We start from the raw sequence: 22,270 nt of genomic DNA on the forward strand, positions 1-22,270 counted from the left end.
GCCAATTGATCACGACTAGACCCATTTAAACTCAGATGACGTTTGCATAGAGAGAGAGAGAGAGAGAGAGAGAGAACATGACAGGCTGTCGATGTGAAGCGGGGGGTGGGGTCGGCCGCCTCGGCTCCGGAACAACGGATAAAACACCTTAGTCAATTTTTATAAGAAAAAATGAATTTCCAGCAAAAGGAGACGGAAAAAAAAAGAAAAAAAAAAGAAATTTGGGGGGAATATCAATGAGAGCGTCGGTTGCACGTACCAGAGGTCTCCGTCCCACGTGCGACGCCACTCGGCTCCCTTTGGCTGCTCCGACGTCCACTTTGAAATTCCAGAGCATCTATTCCCCCACCCCCACAACACATCATCCACACACCCCCACACTCTCTCTCTCTCTCTACTCTCTACTCTCTCTCTCTCTCGCCTCGCAATCGGACCGAATCTCGGTGGAGGCCGACGATTTCTCCGCCGCAGCCGCAGCCCCGCGTTTCCGGCGCGTTTCATCCGGCGTCGCCCGGATCGGGCCCGAGGTGCGCTCCGGCGTTCTCTGATTCCTACCGCGCCGCTCGATTTCCCGTCGCGATTGTCCGAGAGCCGAGCTCGATTCCGGGTCGGGCGTCGGTGGCCGTTCGGTTTTTTCTTTTTCTTTGGGTTTCGGCTCGATTAGTCGGTTCTAGTCTTTTTCTCCGCTTCGATTGCGCGGTCGAGCGGCATGCGTCTGGAAGCTAGTTAGTGCTCGGGGAACATTTTGAGTAAGAATCAGCTGGGTTGGGTTGTGATGATGGCGGTTCTTAGTGCCGATTGCTCGTTTCGAAGTTCTTGGTGCTGAATTGGGGGAAATGTAGGTGCTGCGATCATGATGCTATTGTTGGGATTCTGGTGTTGTGACTGATCCTGTAGCCGCTTCAGTCGTGATTTCTCTGAAGCTCTTCTACTCTCGGGAATTGATTAGATACTGTGCATGTCATGAACTTGGTCCCCTAGGCGTGTCTTTGCAGTATAATTCTGTTTACTGAATATCGCTAAGGTTGGCAACTTCTGGAAACGAGAAGAAAGCTATGAAATTCCATCTTCATGGCTTGATTTTTCCTGGTTCTGCCATGCCCTGAGAGCATCAAAAGCATTTCAATGTACTCGCGCATTTTGAATTGTCAATCTCGATTCCAATTTTTAGTGCTAGGTACTTACTATTGTAGTTACTGATATTTTATGTGGGCATTTTGGAAATGTCAAAGCAATTTTGTATCTTTGTCTTCAGCGTGGATCTGAAGGAAGGAATTAGTGTTGTTATCCAGGCACTCATATCATGATGGGATTACTCAATAGGAATTTGCGTTGTTCCCCTTGCTTTTTGCTACATTATAGTCCACTTAAATGATTGAACGGTTTATTGGTTGTCCGTCATTTATTTTGTAGCAATATAACTGCTTTACTTGTTTAGGACAGTCGATGTTTTCTGCTATGAGTGATTTGCACATCAGTTTAATATAAACTTATTAAACTCAATGACTAATGAAGTTTCTAAATGCCTTTCATTAATTCCTTCTTTTTTTCTGTCATTCAGGATTTTATCGTATTTCTTTCCTTCAGGATGGCATCTTTGCAGTTGTAGCTATATGTGCAATTCAATTATTCTAGAGCTTGGCACATCAGATGATTTGGAGTAGCTTTATTATGCTTGACCAGTGCCATGATGGGCACTTGTCAAATGAATCGCCTAGGAGTATGGTTGCTTTGCCTTTTACTGCTTTATGGTTCAATCAACAAAAGTACAGCTCTCAGCCCTGATGGTACGGTGACCTTTTGGTTTGATCTTCACTTATCAAAATTTTGAATACTGATGTAAAATTTCTACTCAAAGTGTTGTCATTAAAGTATCATTGTATCTGCCCTATGCTTGTAACTTGTGCCCATTAGGATACTGTTTTCATCAGATATAGTATCATTCAATTATGTTATAGTTGAACTACTATTCCTATGGATCAGATCTCTCGTAGACTCGTAGTTGTACATTTCTTATCAGCTCGAGTTTGTGAAAGTTGAAACTTTATTCTTTGGCATTCGGGCTAATTTTCATTCTTTGCCATTTAGGCTACATGAATAAAAAAGCAAATAGATAAGTGTTTTTTAGGATTAATGTGCTCATGTTTCTTGAGAGTGGGAATATTTAATGGACACCGTCTTGGATCTACATGAGCATTTTTACTAAGACATCTTACTCATACATTCATAGGTGAGGCGCTCTTGAACTTTAGATCTGCAGTTGTTGGTTCAGATAACATCCTTTCTCACTGGAGACCGGAGGATCCTGATCCTTGTGGATGGAAAGGAGTGACTTGTGATGCATCAAAGAGTGTAATATATTTGTAAGCTCTAAACCTATCTGGAGAACTTCTAATTGATCCTCTTGCACATGGCTTCCTATTATTTCTGTAATTATTCTTTTGGGAATAGAGAGGACTACAAGCTCTTCTAGATGTGTGACCTGACTATTCTGTGTCAAGTTTAGTTTGGTTCATGAAACTTCTGACTGATTCACTTTCTATCTGGTTGAAAAGGTTGTGTCAAGCAGATACTATGTTAGCACTGTGAGCTCAAACCTCAATTGACATACTCGTGCGTTGAAGATCTTGTGTGTGAAATTTAGGGAACTTTGTCAAAGTTGTTATCATCAGTGCTTAGCTATGTTGCCTTAAGAAAATCTTATGCTCCCATAATGTCTCTTACCCTTCGATTTGGGTAAGATGAGTGCTTGGGAGGATAGTGAGGCCATCGGGAAATACTAGCAAGAGATTTTAAAATCTAATGCAAGATTGCAGGTTTTCTTTGAAGAACTTTGAGCCTTCCAAAATGAAAAGAACATCCTAACGTTGAGTTTTTTATAATGTACTTAGCTATCTCAAATTTCAGTCGAAGAAGCAACTACAAGATTCCACCGCCTATACACACTGCTCAGAAATGATGGAGGATTACCTACCACTCTGTACATTGTTAAAATATGCTGTGAGTTTAGCAGTTGGCATGCTATAGTTTGGGTGAAAACCCCCAATAGATCCTCTTATAACCCTTGATAGCCCGGTGCACTCCTAAGTGTCCAGCAGAACAACAAAATGGAGATTTTTTATTCATGCAATGCAGATAAAGTCAATTAACCTCAAAAGCATACACTGGACAATGTTATCCTGAATAGTTTTTAGGAGCTTGTTTAATGCAAGAGTAAAGAGAAAAGGACTTGAAACTGATCGTTGATCTAGCTTGTAAATGGTAGACAAGTGTTGGTGTCTCTACTAGCCTTGCAACTGTGTCATAACCCAAAAACGTTTTTTATATCTTATATACGCAAGGCCATTTGAGACCTTAATTGGGTGTTTAAGGAGATTATGAGAACACATTTTCACTGTCTGGATCTCATTAAAGACGAGTGAAATAGAAAGAGGATCTATGTTCCTGATGCCAATCGGTGTAGCGCTTGGCAGTTGTAGTCTTTCGTGTTTATGGAACATTGCTTGGTAATGGGATGCACAGCTTGCGGGTGATCATTTTGAGGTTCTTTTCACTAAGAAGAAGGTTTATGGTGGTTTGAACAGTTTTGCTTTTAGGGTGCTGCCATAACTAGAAAAAGGTTTACGATTTAGGCTGAGCTTTGTTTAACTAGAATTTGCCAGTAATCGTCAAGTTAAACATGATTCCTCTGCATGCATATCTTGCGTAGATGACGGGATTCTGGGTATGCATTCAGTCACATGGTTTGATCTCCCATGAATGCCATCCCAAAGAAATGAAACCTGCCTCATTTTTCTATTGGATTCCCCTAGACTAGTCCTTAAGATTCATTAGTGTGTCAATGGTATAATAAATGGTCCTATTCTTCTCTCCCTCCTTTCTTTGATACATTAAAATTTTTAATATGTTTAATTCAAAAAGATTGAAAAACGCAAGAGTAAATTCCCTTATATTGATTTGAAGTAAAAACTTCCTCTATGTTGAATCCAGATTTCTCTCTTATCTCAAATTGAGTGGATCCATCTCACCGGATCTTGGGAAGCTTGAGCACTTGAGAATTCTGTATGTATCATCAGTTTCCTTCTGCTGTTTCCTCTCTTCTTCTTCCCTCTATATCTAATCCTTTATATGTGTATTTTGCTAAAGATCTCTTCATGACAACAACTTTTATGGGGCAATTCCTTCTGAGTTGGGGAACTGCACAGAGCTGCAGGGAATGTAAGTTCTAACTTGGATTCTCTATTGATTGAAATAGCTCTTCATTTGCAGGATGGCTGCGATTGTTGTTCCTGTTTGCCTTTATAGAATCTGGATATTCTTTTTCTTTTTTTCTTTTTTTGATTCTTATACAGAGATTAGACTTCTTTTCAAGCTGCTGTTGGCACATTGCAGAATTGTATTAATGAAATTCTTAGTCATCACGCATATGGGAAAAGGGGGGTGGGGGTGGGGGGTTACGTTTCTGTTTTGGAAATTTTATTAGAGTACCCTCCTGTTTATTTCTAGTTGATTTTTAAGCAAGCTTGTTTTCTTGGCAGTTATTTGCAGGGTAACTACTTAAGTGGTCTAATACCCAGTGAGCTCGGAAATCTTTCCGATCTACGAAATCTGTGAGTTATTTGTTCTCCTTATTTAGGATCTTGTAGGTGAATTCTTCTAGCAATGGGCCTCAGCTCTGTGCAACCATCCTTGTACTCACCCCCATAGAGAGGGAGAGAGTGCGCGAGTCATCTAAAAGGGCCAATAGTTCTTTTCTCTTGAATTATTTACTTTTGTCTTTGACTTTTCAGGGATATCTCAGGCAACTCTCTAAGTGGCTCAATCCCTCCTTCTCTTGGAAAGTTGAATAAACTTGTTACCTTGTGAGTTTGTTGTTGACACTAGACAATAGAAGTTTGATTATAATTTATTGGAAAATGTCACTCTAACGTTCTCATTATGATTTGATTGTGTGTGAAGCAACGTGTCTGCTAATTTTCTTGCTGGACCAATTCCATCTGATGGTGTACTCAGCAACTTTCCAGAAAGCTCGTAAGTACCTACCTCTGCAGTTAAATGATCTTTCTTATTTGTTTCCATTTCTTTTAATGCATTATAATCTACAGCATTCTGCTTCATTTTACTGGTTGACGAGAATATCTTTTGCAGCTTTACAGGTAACAAGGGTCTGTGTGGAAAACAGATCAATGCGGCATGTAACGGAGGACCTTCTACGAATCCCTTGTCTCCTGCATCAGGTATTGCTGGATGTGCTGATTGGAACTTCTGAAAGTTGAATGTGTTCTACTTATTACCTCATGATGTTATTATGTCTTTCAGCTCAAAGTCAAGGTGTAAAGAAGAACTCTGGCCGATTGCTTATAAGTGCATCTGCCACTGTGGGTGCATTGCTTTTGGTGGCCCTGATGTGTTTCTGGGGTTGTTTTCTGTACAAGAAATTTGGCAAAAATGACACCAAGGGTTTTGCTATAAATATCAATGGTGGTGTGTGCTGTTGCAAAAAATTCAAGATATTTGTTGAGCATCTTTTATATTGCTATTCCTATCACGTAAGTTTGTCAACTTTTGTAATCTCAAACATAATCCTGCTGCTTCAGGTGCATCAGTTGTCATGTTTCATGGAGACTTGCCTTATTCATCGAAAGACATTATAAGAAAATTGGAGACACTGAACGAGGAACATATAATAGGTTGTGGGGGTTTTGGAACTGTGTACAGGCTTGCAATGGATGATGGTAGTGTGTTTGCATTGAAAAGAATTGTCAAAATCAATGAAGGATTTGACCGCTTCTTCGAAAGGGAGCTCGAGATTCTTGGAAGCATAAAACATCGGCATTTGGTGAATTTGAGGGGATATTGTAATTCTCCTACGGCAAAATTACTGATTTATGACTTCTTATCTGGTGGTAGCCTTGATGAAGCACTGCACGGTGAGTGTTTATCTCTGTACATTCTCTTACAGAAATCTGCAGTGCAGCACATTCACAAATTTACTTCTGCCGTTTGTGTACTAGCAGCACCCAATTTCTGTGCATGATATTGTTGTTTCTGACATAAACAACACTATTTGTTTTGCCATTTATATAAGTCTGATAGGCAGGAAATGCTTATTGATGACATGATGTGCCTTGACGTGCTGAATATGATGCTACCTTCTAAACAAGGCAGGAAGCTGATCAGTAGCACCTCTGCTTTTTATTGGTTGTAGTATAGGAAGAGATGGGAAGAACAGGGTGAGTGAGGGGGATCTATTTTAGGCCAGAGATAGTATCTCAGTTATTGGTGTGTTGGCATACTCTAGGTCTAACATTGTTCTATGACTACTAAATAGGTCCATTTGATGTAGATACAGGGGGGAATAATCTACCAGATCCTGATTGGTGACGACTACTGGCACAAATAAAGAATTTTTTGGTGATGGAATGGAACGAGCCTGTGAAAATTAACTTTGTGGTCCATGAATTATTTAAATACCTTGCAGAAGTTGTCTTTTATACCTCTGTTGATTGAAGGATAGTCATGACTACATCAATTGAACATCATTTCAATTTGGGAGAGGTTCTACCCTTGTGTGGCCCATCAGACTGTTTGTTGTGTCATTCTTATTTTTGTATGGCAATAGGAGCTGTTGTAATATTATCTGTTAAATGGACAACATTAGCCTCATTATTGTCTAGTAAACTATAGTTTAGTTTAATATAAGCATCTGGTGGCACTGCTCATTAATTGGGTAAATTGGACTGTTCAATAACTTGATGTGCTTATGAACCCCCCCCAAAAAAAAAGAACAAGAAATAACTTGATGTGCTTGCTCATGCAGAAAGATCCGAGCAATTAGACTGGGAGACACGTTGTAATATCATTGTAGGAGCCGCTAAAGGACTTGCTTATCTGCACCATGATTGCTCCCCAAGAATCATTCACCGTGACATAAAGTCGAGCAATATTTTGCTTGATGGTAATTTGGAGGCACGAGTATCTGACTTTGGGCTTGCTAAATTATTGGAGGATGAGGAGTCTCACATTACAACCATTGTTGCTGGAACATTTGGTTACCTAGCACCAGGTAAGAATGTAACATCTAACCATGAATAGCTGTATTAAAGGACGTTTCTGCTTGCCGTAGTCTTAAATTGTTTAGCTGTAAGATACCTTGACTTTGCTTTTTGAAGGACATGGTCCTTTCATTTGGTGCTATTACTTTAAGCAAAATCCTCTCTTTGCTGCTCAAAGCATGTCATTCTTGGACAGTGATCATGCAGTTGCCTTAAAATGAGGGAATTGACCTATATCTAAACAATTTTTTAAACAACCAAAATAGTCCATCAAGAAAGCATTCAGGGCATCGGCATTTTTTTAATTATTAAGTTATCTTGGATTTTTGGCATGAAACCAAATCGACAAAGTGAATAGAAGTAGTTAACATTAGGAGATTGACTAAATGGACCTTGATGGTAGCTCTCACTGGAAGTCAATGTGGTCGGACAAGGCTTTATAGCTTTAGCAGTTAACTTGACGTTTCAGCAAAATGGTATGTTAATTAGTATTGTCCGACATTGTGATATTTCACCCCTACACTGTTGGTTTTTTGGCCTTCATAAGTCCTTTCCAATAAGTACATGAAATCCATTTAATGAGGCAGTGAGAGTGCAACCTGTAACATAATGAATTGCAAGGGAATGATTCAACCAGCTGTAAGAAAATGGATATAGTTGCAATATCATTCAGTAGGAATAATATTCCCAATTAGTCCTTGACGTGCATGCCTTGCTAGGTTAGTCCACACTCCTGCTGTCGCCATTTTCATCCTGTCATACTTTTTGAGTGTGATTGGACCACTGATGGTCTCCAACTTTGTGAAAGTTTAACTATATGTCAAGTGACAAAACTGCAAGGATCAAAAAGGAACCGGCACCAGAGTAGATGGACCAGAGATTTCTTTACTTGCAGTTTTATATTTTGTCATACTTCTCATGATAACATCCAGTAAGCTATGGACCACGTGTTGTTAATTTTGGTTTAGTTGTGTAGTCTTTAGGTTAACTCTCTCGAGGGAATCTTTCTGGTCTGGCTTATTTCTTTTACTAAGGTTATTAACTTTTGACATTTCCTGAATTCCTTGACTACTATATTTGCAGAATACATGCAAAGTGGTAGAGCAACTGAAAAGAGTGATGTTTACAGTTTTGGAGTCCTGGTGCTTGAAATACTGAGTGGAAAGCGACCGACTGATGCTACGCTAATAGAGAAAGGCCTTAACGTTGTTGGCTGGGTACGTATAAACTGATGGTCATTCTGCTGGCTCTTATTATCTTGAATTATTGGAATTGCATAGGATTCTAGTTGAGATGCGGGTAATTAAATTGAAATGAGTTACTGAAATTTTTCTAAAAATTGGTTGACGGATATGTTACTGATCACAGGAAGTTAACTCCCTGTTGATCTCTTGTTCTTTCTAAGAATAACGCAAGAATGTTCTCTAAGTGTGCTTTTTGGGTGTATAAAACTTTTAAGGCTTAGCAAAGAGCTTTTTGTCTGTCACACGCATTGAATCAACCATGGTCCATGAACCATGGAAAACCATGATTCCTTTACTTAATCAAATTGGAAAGCAAAGGCTATGTAGTGTACTTCTCAGGAAATTGAAATGGGATATGAAACTTTGTAGTAGTCTACATATCTCTTTCAAGTGCATTTGATGCTCTCTGCTGAGTGTATAAAATGTTTGCTTCAGTTCTCCCGAGAATAACAAGATTTTGAATGTGGAAACTGTAAATGCAGAGGAATGCTGCAAAGAACCTTTTGCCTGCTATGGTAGCTTTACTGGAATTTTGTAGCTTATTGGTACTATTAGAATTTGTTACCTGATCTGGTTTCTCATTAAGACCTGAATTGCGGTCTATTCTGCAGAGAAGAATCAACTTTATCTAGATGTCTAGCTTTCTTCTTTCCTCCTCAAAACTTTCAGGATCCTCTAGTACCAAGTATTAAATAAGTGAAAGCTGGATGCCCTTTTCTTATAATATCTCATTGGAGTGTACTTGTCTCAAATCTAAAGTCCCTCAGGTCTTTCTGTGTAATTAATTCCACTGCTTCCAGAAACCACCCAGATTAATGCCAATGCATGTGCTTGTGTTCTACATGCATGCATGTGCCTGTGTGATTGTGATTGAGTATAGGCGTAGTACTCAACCATTTTCCTTGGCAGTTAAACTTCCTCCTCTCAGAAAATAGGCAACGAGAGATTATCAATCCACAGTGTGAGGGTGTGCAGACGGAAAGTCTTGATGCTCTGCTTGGTATCGCAATTCAGTGCGTCTCCTCTAGCCCAGAGGATAGGCCAACCATGCACAGGGTGCTCCAGTTACTTGAGTCTGAGGTCATGACCCCTTGCCCAAGTGATTTATATGATTCCAACTCCGATTGAATTTTCTGATGAGAAGACGGATATGTTGAGATTCACATCCATAAATGTAAAGTTGGTGAACAAATGGAGTGAGAGGGAACTCAGGCATCCAAGCGGTTCTCTTCTCCAAATTGGCTTCATTCTTTTAAATGGATATGTGGGCAATCAGAAACACGCTGCCACGGAGCTCCCCTCGACTTCTGAGCATTAGGTCGAGCATCAGCAAGACTTGCGGCGTCATTATTTTGCACAGATGCGGTCCAAAATTTGATTCTCCAGGGCAACAAAACTTCCACTTGTGGCAAGTCATATATTCAACCCCCTGTTTTCTTTTTCATTATTATTTTTTTCTTTGTTGTGATTCCCTCGGGCATTTATTTTGTCAAATTAAAATGTATATGACATTGTAAAAGTTAAATTTGTGTACCTGCGAGAAGGAATCTTGTTCTTCATGCCATTTTTGTAAAATATATTATGATTAACTACAGTAGTCGATTTGTTGGGTATGCGTCGACAGCATCTCTTTTTCTGCAATTGCTTATTATTATTTATCCTTTCCAATGACGAATTTTGCCTTTCTTTATCCCCCCTTTTGGTAGAGAAACAGGAATGCGATAAGCATCAAATCAGGGATTTTCTGTGCTGTCACCAAATAAGAGAAGTCTCGAGCGAAACTATTCTGGTACCGTGGCTGGCACACCGCAAAATTCCTTGAGCCTGCTAGCTTTCTTGGTTTTGTCTCCAACTTGTTGATTTTGTGCTAAGTCTTAATGGCTGGTATGAAGCACCGATCAATTCGTGGTAGATGTTATATCTGTCGCACCGCGTGAAGAATTCGTGATCTAATAACAATTGTCAAGTGCACGAGGAGTTGGACATGATAGAACAAGCGCTATATCTCTCCGTTCTTCTGTCGAGCGAGCTAGTTTCGGAAGCTATTGGCAGGAGGAGATCATTCAGTAAACGCCAGATAAGATCTTCTAGCCCCTAACCTCTCCATAAACCAATAGATTCCACATCGATTGGTGGAATGAAGAGATATTCGCTGTTCCGTCAGATTAAAGGCGTCGAAACATTTCACAAAGTGATTGTCTGATTCAGTGATGAACTTCGGCGCATTGTCAAGCCAAGTATCAGTGTAAATTGGGGCTTCGGGGCTACGAGAACGGAGCCAAGAGCATCCCTGTTTCGATGATATTCAAACTCAGCCAAATTGTTTCTGGATGAAATTAAGCAGGATGTCCCTCGGAGTGACATTGGTGACGCACGCAAACGTAGCCCCGCGTACTATGCAAAGGGGAAAGTACCGGCCGAGAGTCTTGTAAGTCATGCCTAATGTCTCTCAATTTGTACAGATCTAATGTAAAAGGAGCAATGTCATGATTCATACGGCAAAACCATTTCTCCTTCATTCAAGCGCAGTAAATATTTGCTTCGAAGGAATAACCTCGTGAACATTTCCCCACTATGCCATCCGAGTCCCTCCACATGACTCCGCTTCAGGTTGGCGACGGGCTATCCGGCAAGGTTTGGACTCCCGAACCAAACAAAAGCGACGCTAAGGGCGCGTTTGGCACGATTTGTTCATTAGAGGCGATTCGACAAGAAATTATTATTTTTGATTGTTGAAGGGGCGATTGCGAGTAAAAAACGTGTTTGGTAATCGTATAAAATTTTGATTACGGAATAGAATTGCGTTTGATAACGTGTCCATTGATTTGTTCCAAATTATTTTTCTACTTTTTTTCTTCTTTTTTGACCTTTTTTCCTTTTTTTCCTTTTCTTTTTTCATTTTTCTTTTCATTTTTTCCTTTTTCTCCTATTTTTCTTTTCTTCTTGTGGCGGTCGCCGGACCCGGCGACCGGCCGGATGAGGGCCGGCGACCTCACCGGAGCGTCGCCGGCCGAGGCGGCAGCCCTCGTCGGCCAAGCGTCGCCGGCGGCCTCGCCCAGTGGGCGACGCTCGCCCAGCCTCGCCTGAGGCTCGGCCTCGCCGGATCGGCGAGGCCGAGCGTCGCGGTGGACGAGCGGGCCTCGCCGGGGCGGGCGAGGCTCGCGGGGTTGGGCGAGGCCCGCCGGCCACCGGTCGGGCTAGGCGAGCCGGCCGGGTGGCTAGGCGGGCCTCGCCTAGCCCGGCGAGCCTCGGCCTCGCCTAGCCCGCGAGCCTCGGCCTCGCCTAGCCCGGCGAGCCTCGGCCTCGCCTAGCCCCGGCGAGCCTCGGCCTCGCCTAGCCCCGCGAGCCTCGGCCTCGCCGAGATCGGCCTCGCGAGGCCTCGCCTCGCGGTGGACAGCGAGCCTCGCCGGGGGCCGGGCGGGCCCGCTTGGCCACCGGTCAGCTAGGCGAGCTCGGCCGGTGGCCGGGCGGGCCTCGCCCGGCCCGGCGAGGCTCGCCAATGGTCGGGCGAGCCTCGCGAGCTCATGGGACCTCGCGGTGGCCGGGCGAGCCTCGGCGAGCTCGCCGGTCCGGCGGCGGTGAGCCTCCGGCGAGATCGCCGGACCTCGCCCGGCCGGGCGAGCCTCCGGCGAGCTCGCCGGACCGGCGGCCGCGACCGGCGGGCGGTGGCGAGCGGCGGCGGCGGCGGCGGCGGTGGGCGACGGTCGCGTGATGGCGGAAGGAAAGAAGAAGAGTTTTATCGTGTTGATTCTTTTTTGATTCTCGGACGTAGAATCAAATTTTTTTGATTCTCAAATCTACTCCAAAAGCGATTACGGGAACAAATTTGTTAGGGAACAAAATTTTTACCAAACGCGATTCTCGGCGGTGCAGGAACAAAAATCGAAATAATCACTTTGTTTGGAGTGTTGCCAAACAGGGCCTAAGACTGCCATGATTAAGATCAGAAACAACAAGGCTGGATCAATCTTGAGCCAATCGAGTTCACTGAAGTGACTTCAAAAGCTCCATTCTAGCACTGGTGGTGCCTAGCGGATTCTTGGACTGACAGTTCATATCACGTGACTTCAAGAGTAGCCGCTACGAGAAGATCTGCCACCATGGAATGAAACTTTGGTTTACTGCCTTGTATTTTCACTGGGAAAAATTGAGTGAAAGTTGTATTCTCCAAATTCTACAACTTTTAGAAAACAAGGAGGTAAAAGTTGCATTCTACAAAATAATGGAAAATCAAATCCCATTGTATATGCTTTAAAGAACAACCGAGTCACTCGATTTTCTTTTATTTTAAAACCATGAAAATTTTAAACGCTATACATTATTCTATTAACATTTTTATTGCACATGGTTAAAAATATAAAAATTGAAATGTTGAAATCCTACTGAACAATGAAAAATTAAACCATTAAATACACTTTAAAAAGCCACCTAATTTGCTCGATTTTCTTTTACGATTTTCTTTTACTTCAAAACTACGTATATAATTTTACCATTACGAAGTAATTCAATGCCTCGATCAGAAGTTTCCAACAATGTTGGATAAAAGATGATTGTTTTAAGACCATCACCCCACAATAATGGATGTACTCGCCAAAACACTAATATTTTCTTTTTTTCCACGAAGTAAGTAAAGCTTAGCAGTTAATAAGATCATATACGCGTCATTGGACAAGATGTTTACAATAATCTTAGTTCACAACTAAGTAAAATTGTAAATAACACTATCATTTTGGTAACGTCTTGTCCAATGGCACATACATAACATATACGATCTTATTAACTACTAAGTTTTACTTAATTTAGGAACTAAAAAGGAAATATGAGAGTGTATTTCGAGCACATCCATTGTTGCCTAGTGATGGTCTCGGAATTGAAACGATCATCTCTAATCCCATCGATGCCCGATGGGCACCCTTGATCGAGGCAATGAATTACTTCAAAGTGTTAAAAAATACTTCATGTGAGTTAAAGAAAATGCTGAGTACGACGAAAAATGTCAAGCTGATACATCTGTAATAAATTAATTTTAAATTAATTTTTTGATCATGAAAAACTTCAAACAAATATATCTGTGATAAATTTACTTTAAATGACTACAAAAAACCTCAAACCGGTACACTTACAATAAATTTACTCTAAACTAATTTTTTAATCGCCAAAAACCCCAAATCACTACATTTGTGATAAATATACCATTTGTTAAATTAGATTAATACTATAGAAAATCATAAAACCGATATAACTATGAAAAACGAAAAGTAAAATCCCAAAACGATATACAATATTATTCAACTCAGTAATTTGACAATAAAATTTAACGGAAAACTAACACAAGATAAATTTATCAAAGGTGCACTTGTTTGGAATTTTTGGTGGTCAAAAAATTTAGTTTGGGATAAATTTATTACAAGTATATCAATTGAGGATTTTTTTTGTGGTATCAATCCTAAAGAAAATCTTGCCAAAACCATATTTGTCTTTTATGAACCAAATAAATCTTCATGTTGTACTTGCCTCCCAGCCATAGATATTAGTTTGACCTGAAGTAGAACATAAATGTCCGAGAACAAAAGTATCCATTTGGGTTTGACGGCTTCCGGTAAGACGTTTTTGTTAAGATAGCGCTCTTCATGGCTATAAGGTGATACGTTTCTTTGATTATGCAAAATTGCAAATATGTATAATATGACCTAATACTAGACGAGATTAATTTTTTCAACATTTGAGTTTTTAAGAGAACTTTTCCTACCATGGAACCATAACTAGACAGTTATGCCTCATGGTTGCTTTCTTTTGTTTGGTTTCTTGCAATGAAAATAAAATAAATTTCTCCTATCTTAGGAGTGGAATTGCATTTAGAGAATCTCACTTACCAGATACTTAGCAGGTTTGTATACTTGCCTATAGACAAAAAGCTTCGAGGAAAACCTTTACCATGTTGGGTAAAACTAATGCTCCGAAATAGAAAGGGTTGATGCCACTCTCTGGCAAATATATCATACTAGTCAAACCCTCTTGGGCCAAGGGCGAAGTACAAATTGTGGTATATATAAATTTATATATATATATATATTTGTTTTTTATCTTCATTTGCACAATGCTAATATGGAGGCGCAATTCAGGCTTCAACGTTGGAGATATATAAGGAAACAATTCGTGATTTACTGTTTACCAAAGTGGAAGACGATACAAAATGGAAATGCCTTTTGTACCTGACCTTTCCATAGTTAATGTATGTAGTATCAAAGAAATTACCTTGCATTTGGAGCAGGCTGCACAAAGCGAGCTTGAAAGCTCATTCATGTTGCCTACTTATTTCTTTGTTTTATTAGGTCCGTAGGCAAGACAATGAATAAGCAATCATCAAGAAGTCACTTTGTTTTCACATCCTGAATATTTGTGATAACTAAGGTAGAAACGATTTTGTACTATTTTGTTCTATTCATCTGTGTGTTACTATCATTCCTCCAATTTTTCATTTTTAAATTATGCACTTGTCTCTGGAGCACTGAACAACAAGAGTTCAACATTCTCAGATTAAGTAGTCGATTACTTCTGCCGACTCTCATTTGAGTTAGTAAACAACGTTTATATGGTTGGTTTCAATTTCGCTATTTTTATTATTGGATTATTTGAACGGAAGTAAAGTTGGTAAGTCACCAAATAGAGAACCGTGATAATTCAGTAGAGTATTGGACATTTCAATTTGTTATTAAGAAAAGCACCCAAATGGACTGCATCCTTGCTTTTGTTAACAGCGGCAGAGTGCCAACTATACTCAGAACTATGTTGTCCCATCTCACCCTCTCTCAGGACTCCTAACCAAAATTTAATGATCTATTCATACAGTCAATGCTGATTGAGGTAAGCACGTACTCGAAATCTAAATTAAACTGTAATCGACTTTCCCTATCGATTTCAATTGCATTATTGCCCTAGATCCAGTTGACTCGAGATGATCCGATTGTGTTCGAACCGATCGTAAGCGGGTCGGGTTCTCAAGAACAATAGAAAACTACAGGCTAATCCCACAACCGAAAAGCATCCCCACCACACAAACGTTAGGAAATAGCAGTCCTTCCCTAGGCACACCATTGAGTCGGTGACCATGCTTATGCCGTAGCCAGAGCTCGTGTTTGCATCGTAGACAATGGCCGCGAGGAGACCATAGAACAGCGACCCCAGGGGTATGTTGGTGATGAGGATGTTGTGGTTCACCCCAACGCTGTTAGGGCCGAACAGTTCGGACGTGATCGAGACTGCCACTGCAAAGATGAACCCCGAGCTAAGCCCAATCAAGGCGGTGCTCACGTGCAATGCTGCACTGCTGCTCGACGCGGCTAGCAGGAAGAAAGCGACCGGAGTGGGCAAGAGAGCGAGCGTCAACCACCCGGTCCTTGCGAAGTAGAATTTCCTGTGAAGGGACAAAATTCGGGTTAGAGGCAAACCCTCGATTAGATTGGTTAGCGAGTTAACGCTATTACATACAATATAAGTACTCCTTTTACATGTAACTGGAAACGTCAGATTTGAAATCGAGTGCAATGACCTTAGCGTACTTACGTGCGAATGTAGTCGGGAGCGGCGGAGAGCAAGCGGCCGAAGAAGGAGAAGGATGAGTAGAGCGTGACGAGCGCCGTGGTGTTCGAACTCTGTCCTAGGGATTGAGCAATCTGGCCTAGGTTGTTGCTGTACACTAGGCCAATGGTCCCTCCGCAGAAGTACGCAATGTAGTACAACCAGAAATCCAACCTCCTCACAAGCAACTTCGCAGGATGTTCTTCACCGAGCATTGCCAATTGATGACTCCCCACGACGCTCTCGCAGCACCCCTCGGCCTTGTGCCTCGTCAGCCCGCACGACGACCCGTTATCGCTGATCAGGTGCGTCAGCCCGTTCTCGTGAATGCTCGCCTCGCGGTTTATCAGCTCTTTATGCAACTCTAGGCCATCATCATCGACCAGGATGAACGACGAGCCCTCGATGCGGAAGCTAGAGTGGATCGCCTGGCGGAACCAGCCCCGAGCGTACACGATTCCAGGGATGAATAGCGGGAAGATTAGCAGAAACAGTGCTCCACCGAGGAGGAGGCGGGCCGAGGTGGCGTCTGACGAGGATGAGCTTGTGAGGAGGAGGTAGACGCCCGTGATGACGGCGAGGACGTTGAGGATGAGGAAGATAACGGAGTCGCGGCCGACTGCATCGGGCGGGAGGGGATCGAGGGAGGGCTGCCGGAGGATCGGGATGAGGGACACGAAGGAGGTGATGAGGGGGACGGCCGCATTGAGGAGGAGGTAGAGAGCACTGGAGGACGGGCTGATTGCGTCGGCAATCAGTGTGTACAGGGCGGCGCTCACGCCGTTGAAGCTGATCGTGAGGGACAGCGCGAGCGCCCGGTTGGCCGGGAAGTTGCGGATGCACAGGACGAAGCACACGGTGTTGAACCAGCAGATGCTGCAACCAGCCAACAAGCACAGAAGAAAGACCTGCCAGTTCACATTGGTCATCAGCCCTAATATTATAATTAAAAAAGAATAGTCAATAAAAATTCATCAATTCATCGCCCAATATAAATTCGTCAGATATATGATTTTATTATATCAAACATTTATCTACACCGTCATAATTTATGTACGCTTATAATTAAAAGTTAAGCGCGCAGCCTGTGTTTGTATTAAAATAAAAGATACATCTGCAGTGGTTAACGCTTTAATTGCTAATATTGAGTGTAATACCCGATATGTACCATCAAGGTAGTACAATTTAATATATAAATGATGTTGAAACTTTACAATTCAATACATAATAGTGTTATATACTTATTAGTTTACGAGTAAAAAAAATATTATTAATCACGTACCTAATAGTATGCGTTTTATAAAAAGTCGAGCATTGACTAATATAATTAGTAATTAACATAGTCATTATACTAAGAATTATACAAATCATAATTAAATAATCTAACGTTGGGAGAGTTCATGGGGAGAAAGAAGACAGCTATTATGCCCAGGCCATATTAGCTACTACACAAAAGGTCTATTTAGTAGCTGTCTGTGATAGAAATTACGCTATGGTATCTATTCCTATAAGCAAATGTCAACACGGAATAGACCTATAATGTTATTGTCATTACCTGCAACCCGAACATGCCGATGTTTTTGTGCATTTTTACTACAAAATTGATGTAACTAATATGAGACAATTTGCATGTATCTAGAGGGACTAGTTGAACTAAAATGTTGGAATATCTCGTGTCATCAGAAAGCAAATTACAAGGAACAAATCGAGAACATCTCGGCTTGTCTCCAGCTTCTTCGTTCGGAACGAGAAGCATTTCCCTAAAAAGGGACCAGAGGATTTTATTCCTTCTAATTAAAGGACATATACATAACTTCTGCTAATCAACAAGGAAAAAAAAGTCCTACCAAAAAATAAAAAAGGACAAAAAAGAGCTTGCCTTCACTTAAATAATTCGTATGCAATCCTAACTTGTGGTAGGTCCTTCATTCAGTAGCTGGTCGGTCGCATCAGATTCAAGCATAGGACATTCGAGAGAAATGTGTCCCATTTCTCTCAGTGTTGTCATGGCTAGGCTATGTCGTGTACCCATGAGCTAACTTATTTAATAAAGTGCACAGCACGGGAATCTCATTTTCGCATTAAATGGCATCATAGATGGATTTTGCACCTACTAGTGAGTAATTGAGTTTTTCCAAAGGGTGTATCTAGTCTCCCTCAAAAGTAATTCGAGCAACTAAAGATAGTAATCAAAGCGCACCAAATATGCTATATATATAGCTTATATTTATAAAGATGAATCGGTTCAATAGTTGCATAACACCATAAAAATAATTATTTATTTGAGAGAGAGAGCGATGCTTGAAATATTTTTCTCGATTTTCTTTTTGAGATGATATATATAATCTCGAAAATGATTTCTAAAATGTCTATTGTTTTCTGTCAAATAAGCACCCTGAAATTGCATGTGTAATTCTTTGATTGGTACGTGAGAGGTGGGGAGGGATTGATGTAAAAGGTTGTTTTGGAAGGGGACAAAAAAATCCATGCGGTAGGTGTGATCGTGCCACCAACCTCACGGGTGGTAGATGTCTTAAAATGTAACACCGAATGGACTGGTGTGAGGCACAAAAAAGAAAAAAAGAAAAAAAAGAGAGGCGGAAATAAAAGGTTAGAGTTACATTCATTGAATTGGCCTCTATATCGAGTAAGCTCACAAAATTATGCCCATTCTAATTTGTGAAAGCAAACACTAATTAACCACGGGATTTGTCTCAGTGGCCACCATTCCAATATGAAATAAGAAAGTTGGGGGTTTGAATCCCACATTCTTAGGAAGATTGGGGTGGATACGATTTAATTTCAAGTATGGGTTTCAACTCCTATGTCCTATAATGAGGTAGGATAAAAGACTGAGAATGAGAGTTAGAGTAAGATCGACCAAAAAAAAAAAAAACAAACCCTAATCGCTGCCTAAAAGATAGAAACATGACTTCTTTGCAAGCATAACATCCGAATGACAATGGCGACAATGAATTTGAGGGGTGGTAGGATTTAGCTTATCACATATTATCTCTTAAACAATATGTTTCATTTAATTGTGTAGAAACTTCAAATTATCTCTTGAACTAACCCATTCTATATTATCTTTTTAAGTTTATTTAGGTTCCGAATTGACCTAAGAAAACATGGCTTGTATGAATTTTATTGGAGTACCCATGTCAAGTGAGAAGCTCGTTGCTTTTTTTCTCCAGAAATTATACATGGTGCATGTAAAAATTGAACAATAATACTTGTTTCTTTCTATATTGACATATTTTAGCCAAAACACCGTTTTGTGTCACTTTTAGATTTCCTATTAAATTACTCTTCCAGTACCACATATCTTCCATATGCACCTACTTCATAAATTAAATACTCACATCTATATCTGCATTATTGAGGGGATGGTTGTATAACTTATGTCTGTCTCACTTCTTTGGGTATTCCATTATTATCCTTACATCAGAATACATAGAGTACCAATAGTCACTTTCGAACCCTCTACTTATAAAATATCAGTTATCATCCTCTAACAAAATCTCATTGCTAAAAGACCAAATCGCCCATTTTTAGAATTTGCAGTCCCCCAAGTTGCCCACAAACCCTAACCTCAATCATCCACAAACCCTCGCCTCTTGCATCGGCTATAACCATCCAACGCCATCGTGACGGTGGGCACAGCGTCAGAAGTCTTCGGCGGCGGGTCGGTGGCGCAATTAAGTTTAGGGTTCAGCAGTTACTTTTTGAGTTTAGTTTTGGTGTTCGGTGCGGGAGGAGACCTAGGACTTGGGCTCGGCAATTTCGGAAAGAAAATGACGTTTTTGTAAATAAAGATGATTGTGTGGAGCCATAAGTAGTCTCTAATGGCAAAACATATGTGCCAATTGGAGGTTTTCAAAGTAGAGGAGGGTAAGTGGTAAAGAGAGAAAATATCAATATGATTTTATGTGTTTTCCCAAAATAAAGCCATGACTCCTTCCTTCTTCATCAGATAATCACCCAGCTGACAGGCATGTAATAACTAGGGACCACATTAATTTAGTTAGATAATAACCCAATTTTGAAAAAAAGAAGGATCTCTCTCTCTCTCTCTATCCATAACCTCGCACGCAGATACGTGCCTCAACACTAGTTTCCCTTAAATCGATAAGATAAAATTTAGAAGCAAAGAGCAACTACACTGCAAAGAGACAAGAAGAAGTGAAAAAGAAAATTATATCGCATTTGAATGCTCTGATTGGATCTCTGGCAGCCACGACACCTTCAATGTTCCACCACACGAAACGAATAAAAAAGAGAAAAGAAATTGGGAAGCACGAATCCCTGTTTTTGGAAAGAGAACAAAAGCAAAGGAAAAGAAAAGAAGGGATCGAAACCCGAAAAGTCCAATAAATTATTGTCATCGTGGGGTCCAGGTGCCAATCAAAATGACAAACTGCAATAAATCCCATAAAATTGCATTGCTGGGGAATTTTCTGACGCATGACGTGCCAGCTTTCGATTGCCAGGATTCACGATGGCGAAACTACTTGCCAAAACCCCAATTTTGTTATTTTCTCTAAGCTCCTAAATTTGGAAACGAAAAGTGTCGTGGCCAGTAAAAAATGAATAAGACAGTTCTACGCAAAGAGATTGGGGTACGAAATCTGTTTTTTGTATATTACACTTTTACAAAGACAATTTATATAAAAATAATAATAAAAAAAAGATTTCCACCAGACGCACATTCACCCAGCGATCCACATTGATTATTACTATGTTGTCGTGTCGACTGCGTATTTCATATTTTACAATTTTAGCTGGACTTGTAAAAATAAATCTTGGAGTGCCCACTTTTTTGCAGCCATAGAAAAATAATACCAGAGGATATATGCAAGCGAAGGAAGCAAAATTCACCCCTTAAAATGCATTCAAATTAGAAGATGAAGACCTAAAAGACGTGGCTATGATTTATTGAAAAAGAAAGAAAAAACAGAGAGAGAAGAAGAAAGAAAACTGAACCAATCATTTGTAACAAAGGAAAAGGTCAAAATCTATACATGGACGTCTAGAACGGCAAATCTGAAGCTCGCTCAAAACATTTCTATTTTTCAGGAACTCAACAGAACCTAATCAAGAGCAGGATATTAAGAACATTGCCGGCTGAAATTTTCGTAGGAGCCCGAGCACAACGACGCAAGAGAAATGTACAAGGTGACTTAATCAGTAAATTTTATAGTGCCATCTCATTTTCCGCGGTCTGATTGAACGTGCAGTGCCACTGTAGTTATGACGAACTTAGAGTCAAAACAATGATTGTTTTTAATCAAAAAGACAATTAAGAAAAGCAGCATCAGCATAGAGAGAAGACAAAAAGGGCACCTAATCTTCACCACTCCCATTTAGTGGACCAGAAGATCCAAAAAAGCAAGACCCCCAAAAATAAATAAGAAAAACACTCAGATCCTCCCAGATTCTTGCGATCAGACCACGATTTCAATCGCCCAAATCAGTTGTTACCCTTTTGTTTGTTTCGAGAGGGAGACAGAGAGAGATCAAGATACATACCAGGATATAAGGAAGGGTTATGATTTCCCTGATGACGAGCCACTGGATGCCATAGCCAATGAACCCCATGAAGGCCGACATGAAGAGCACCACCCACAGGGGCAGATACATCAGGGCCAGTCCCGACGACCATCCGAAGACCTTCCCGAGGTCGGAGGCGACGGCGAGGTAGTTGAGCTGCACCTGCGAGACCCCCAGCACCGACTTGAGGCTCGACGAGTAGGCCGAGAAATCGAAGTTGGTCCCCGTGAACGCCTGGATCCAGATCGTCGCCACCAGGATCATCCACTTCCGCGACTGCCCCGCCATGGCGGAGACGGCCGCGACGAGCGTGAACGGCCTCCCGGGAGGGTGGAGGAGGAGGAGTTTCCGGGAGGCGTGCGAAGCGGGCGGTGCGGCGGTCGGGCTCGGCCTTGTTGGTGAGCCTCAGGGTCTATCGGGGCTCTGTACGTGGCCTCTCACAAATATATAAGGTCACGAGAGAGTTTGCTTTTTCGCTTTGGAGATGGGACCGGCCATCAATATTCTTTTTCTTTGGGCAAGAGCCATCAATATACGTTGAGTTGCTTTTTCTTTTTCTTTCGTACTCTTTTGTCTATGAATACTGTGTTAATATGCCTGAGTGTTTTTTTGGTATTTTAGGATTATCATTGTGTGTTTTTAGGGTTTGTGAGAAGCTAAATTTTCCATAAGTGGTGATCTAATAGACATTTTTCATTATCGCGGCATGCGGGTCTAGTAAATTAAGATATAATTGCTCACAAAAATTGATTTTTTTTTAAGAATCAATATCACGAAAAATTTAAAATTGGTGACTGATAAATTTACCACAAATTAAATTCCGAATTATTAAAAATCTTAAAT

The 22,270-nt window shown here is 41.0% G+C and overlaps 2 protein-coding genes across 3 annotated transcripts; one reads left to right on the forward strand and one right to left on the reverse strand.

Annotated features, from left to right (window-relative positions):
- The first annotated feature begins 359 nt into the window (after positions 1-359).
- On the forward strand, positions 360-9,918 carry LOC104442337 (LRR receptor-like serine/threonine-protein kinase FEI 1). Of its 2 annotated transcripts, none has more exons than XM_010055732.3 (14): positions 360-527; positions 1,562-1,787; positions 2,231-2,363; positions 3,991-4,062; positions 4,147-4,218; positions 4,539-4,610; positions 4,791-4,862; positions 4,960-5,031; positions 5,149-5,237; positions 5,320-5,484; positions 5,598-5,930; positions 6,821-7,066; positions 8,139-8,272; positions 9,209-9,918. In XM_010055732.3, the coding sequence occupies exons 2-14, from the start codon at positions 1,688-1,690 to the stop codon at positions 9,425-9,427; spliced, it is 1,779 nt and encodes a 592-aa protein (XP_010054034.2). In that variant the 5' UTR covers positions 360-527; positions 1,562-1,687; the 3' UTR covers positions 9,428-9,918. The 2 variants fall into 2 exon arrangements, with proteins under 2 accessions (XP_010054034.2, XP_039162342.1); XM_039306408.1 differs by having other exon boundaries at positions 1,588-1,787.
- A 5,058-nt stretch (positions 9,919-14,976) lies between these two features.
- On the reverse strand, positions 14,977-21,863 carry LOC104442336 (protein NUCLEAR FUSION DEFECTIVE 4). The gene is made up of 3 exons (XM_010055730.3): positions 21,407-21,863; positions 15,863-16,785; positions 14,977-15,713 (listed from the first exon to the last, which is right to left on the reverse strand). Exons 1-3 carry the CDS (start codon positions 21,713-21,715, stop codon positions 15,227-15,229), a joined length of 1,719 nt encoding a protein of 572 aa, XP_010054032.1. The 5' UTR covers positions 21,716-21,863; the 3' UTR covers positions 14,977-15,226.
- Between the last annotated feature and the right edge of the window lie 407 nt (positions 21,864-22,270).

This window comes from Eucalyptus grandis, chromosome 2 (genome assembly GCF_016545825.1).
Source record: "Eucalyptus grandis isolate ANBG69807.140 chromosome 2, ASM1654582v1, whole genome shotgun sequence".
NCBI lineage: Eukaryota > Viridiplantae > Streptophyta > Magnoliopsida > Myrtales > Myrtaceae > Eucalyptus > Eucalyptus grandis.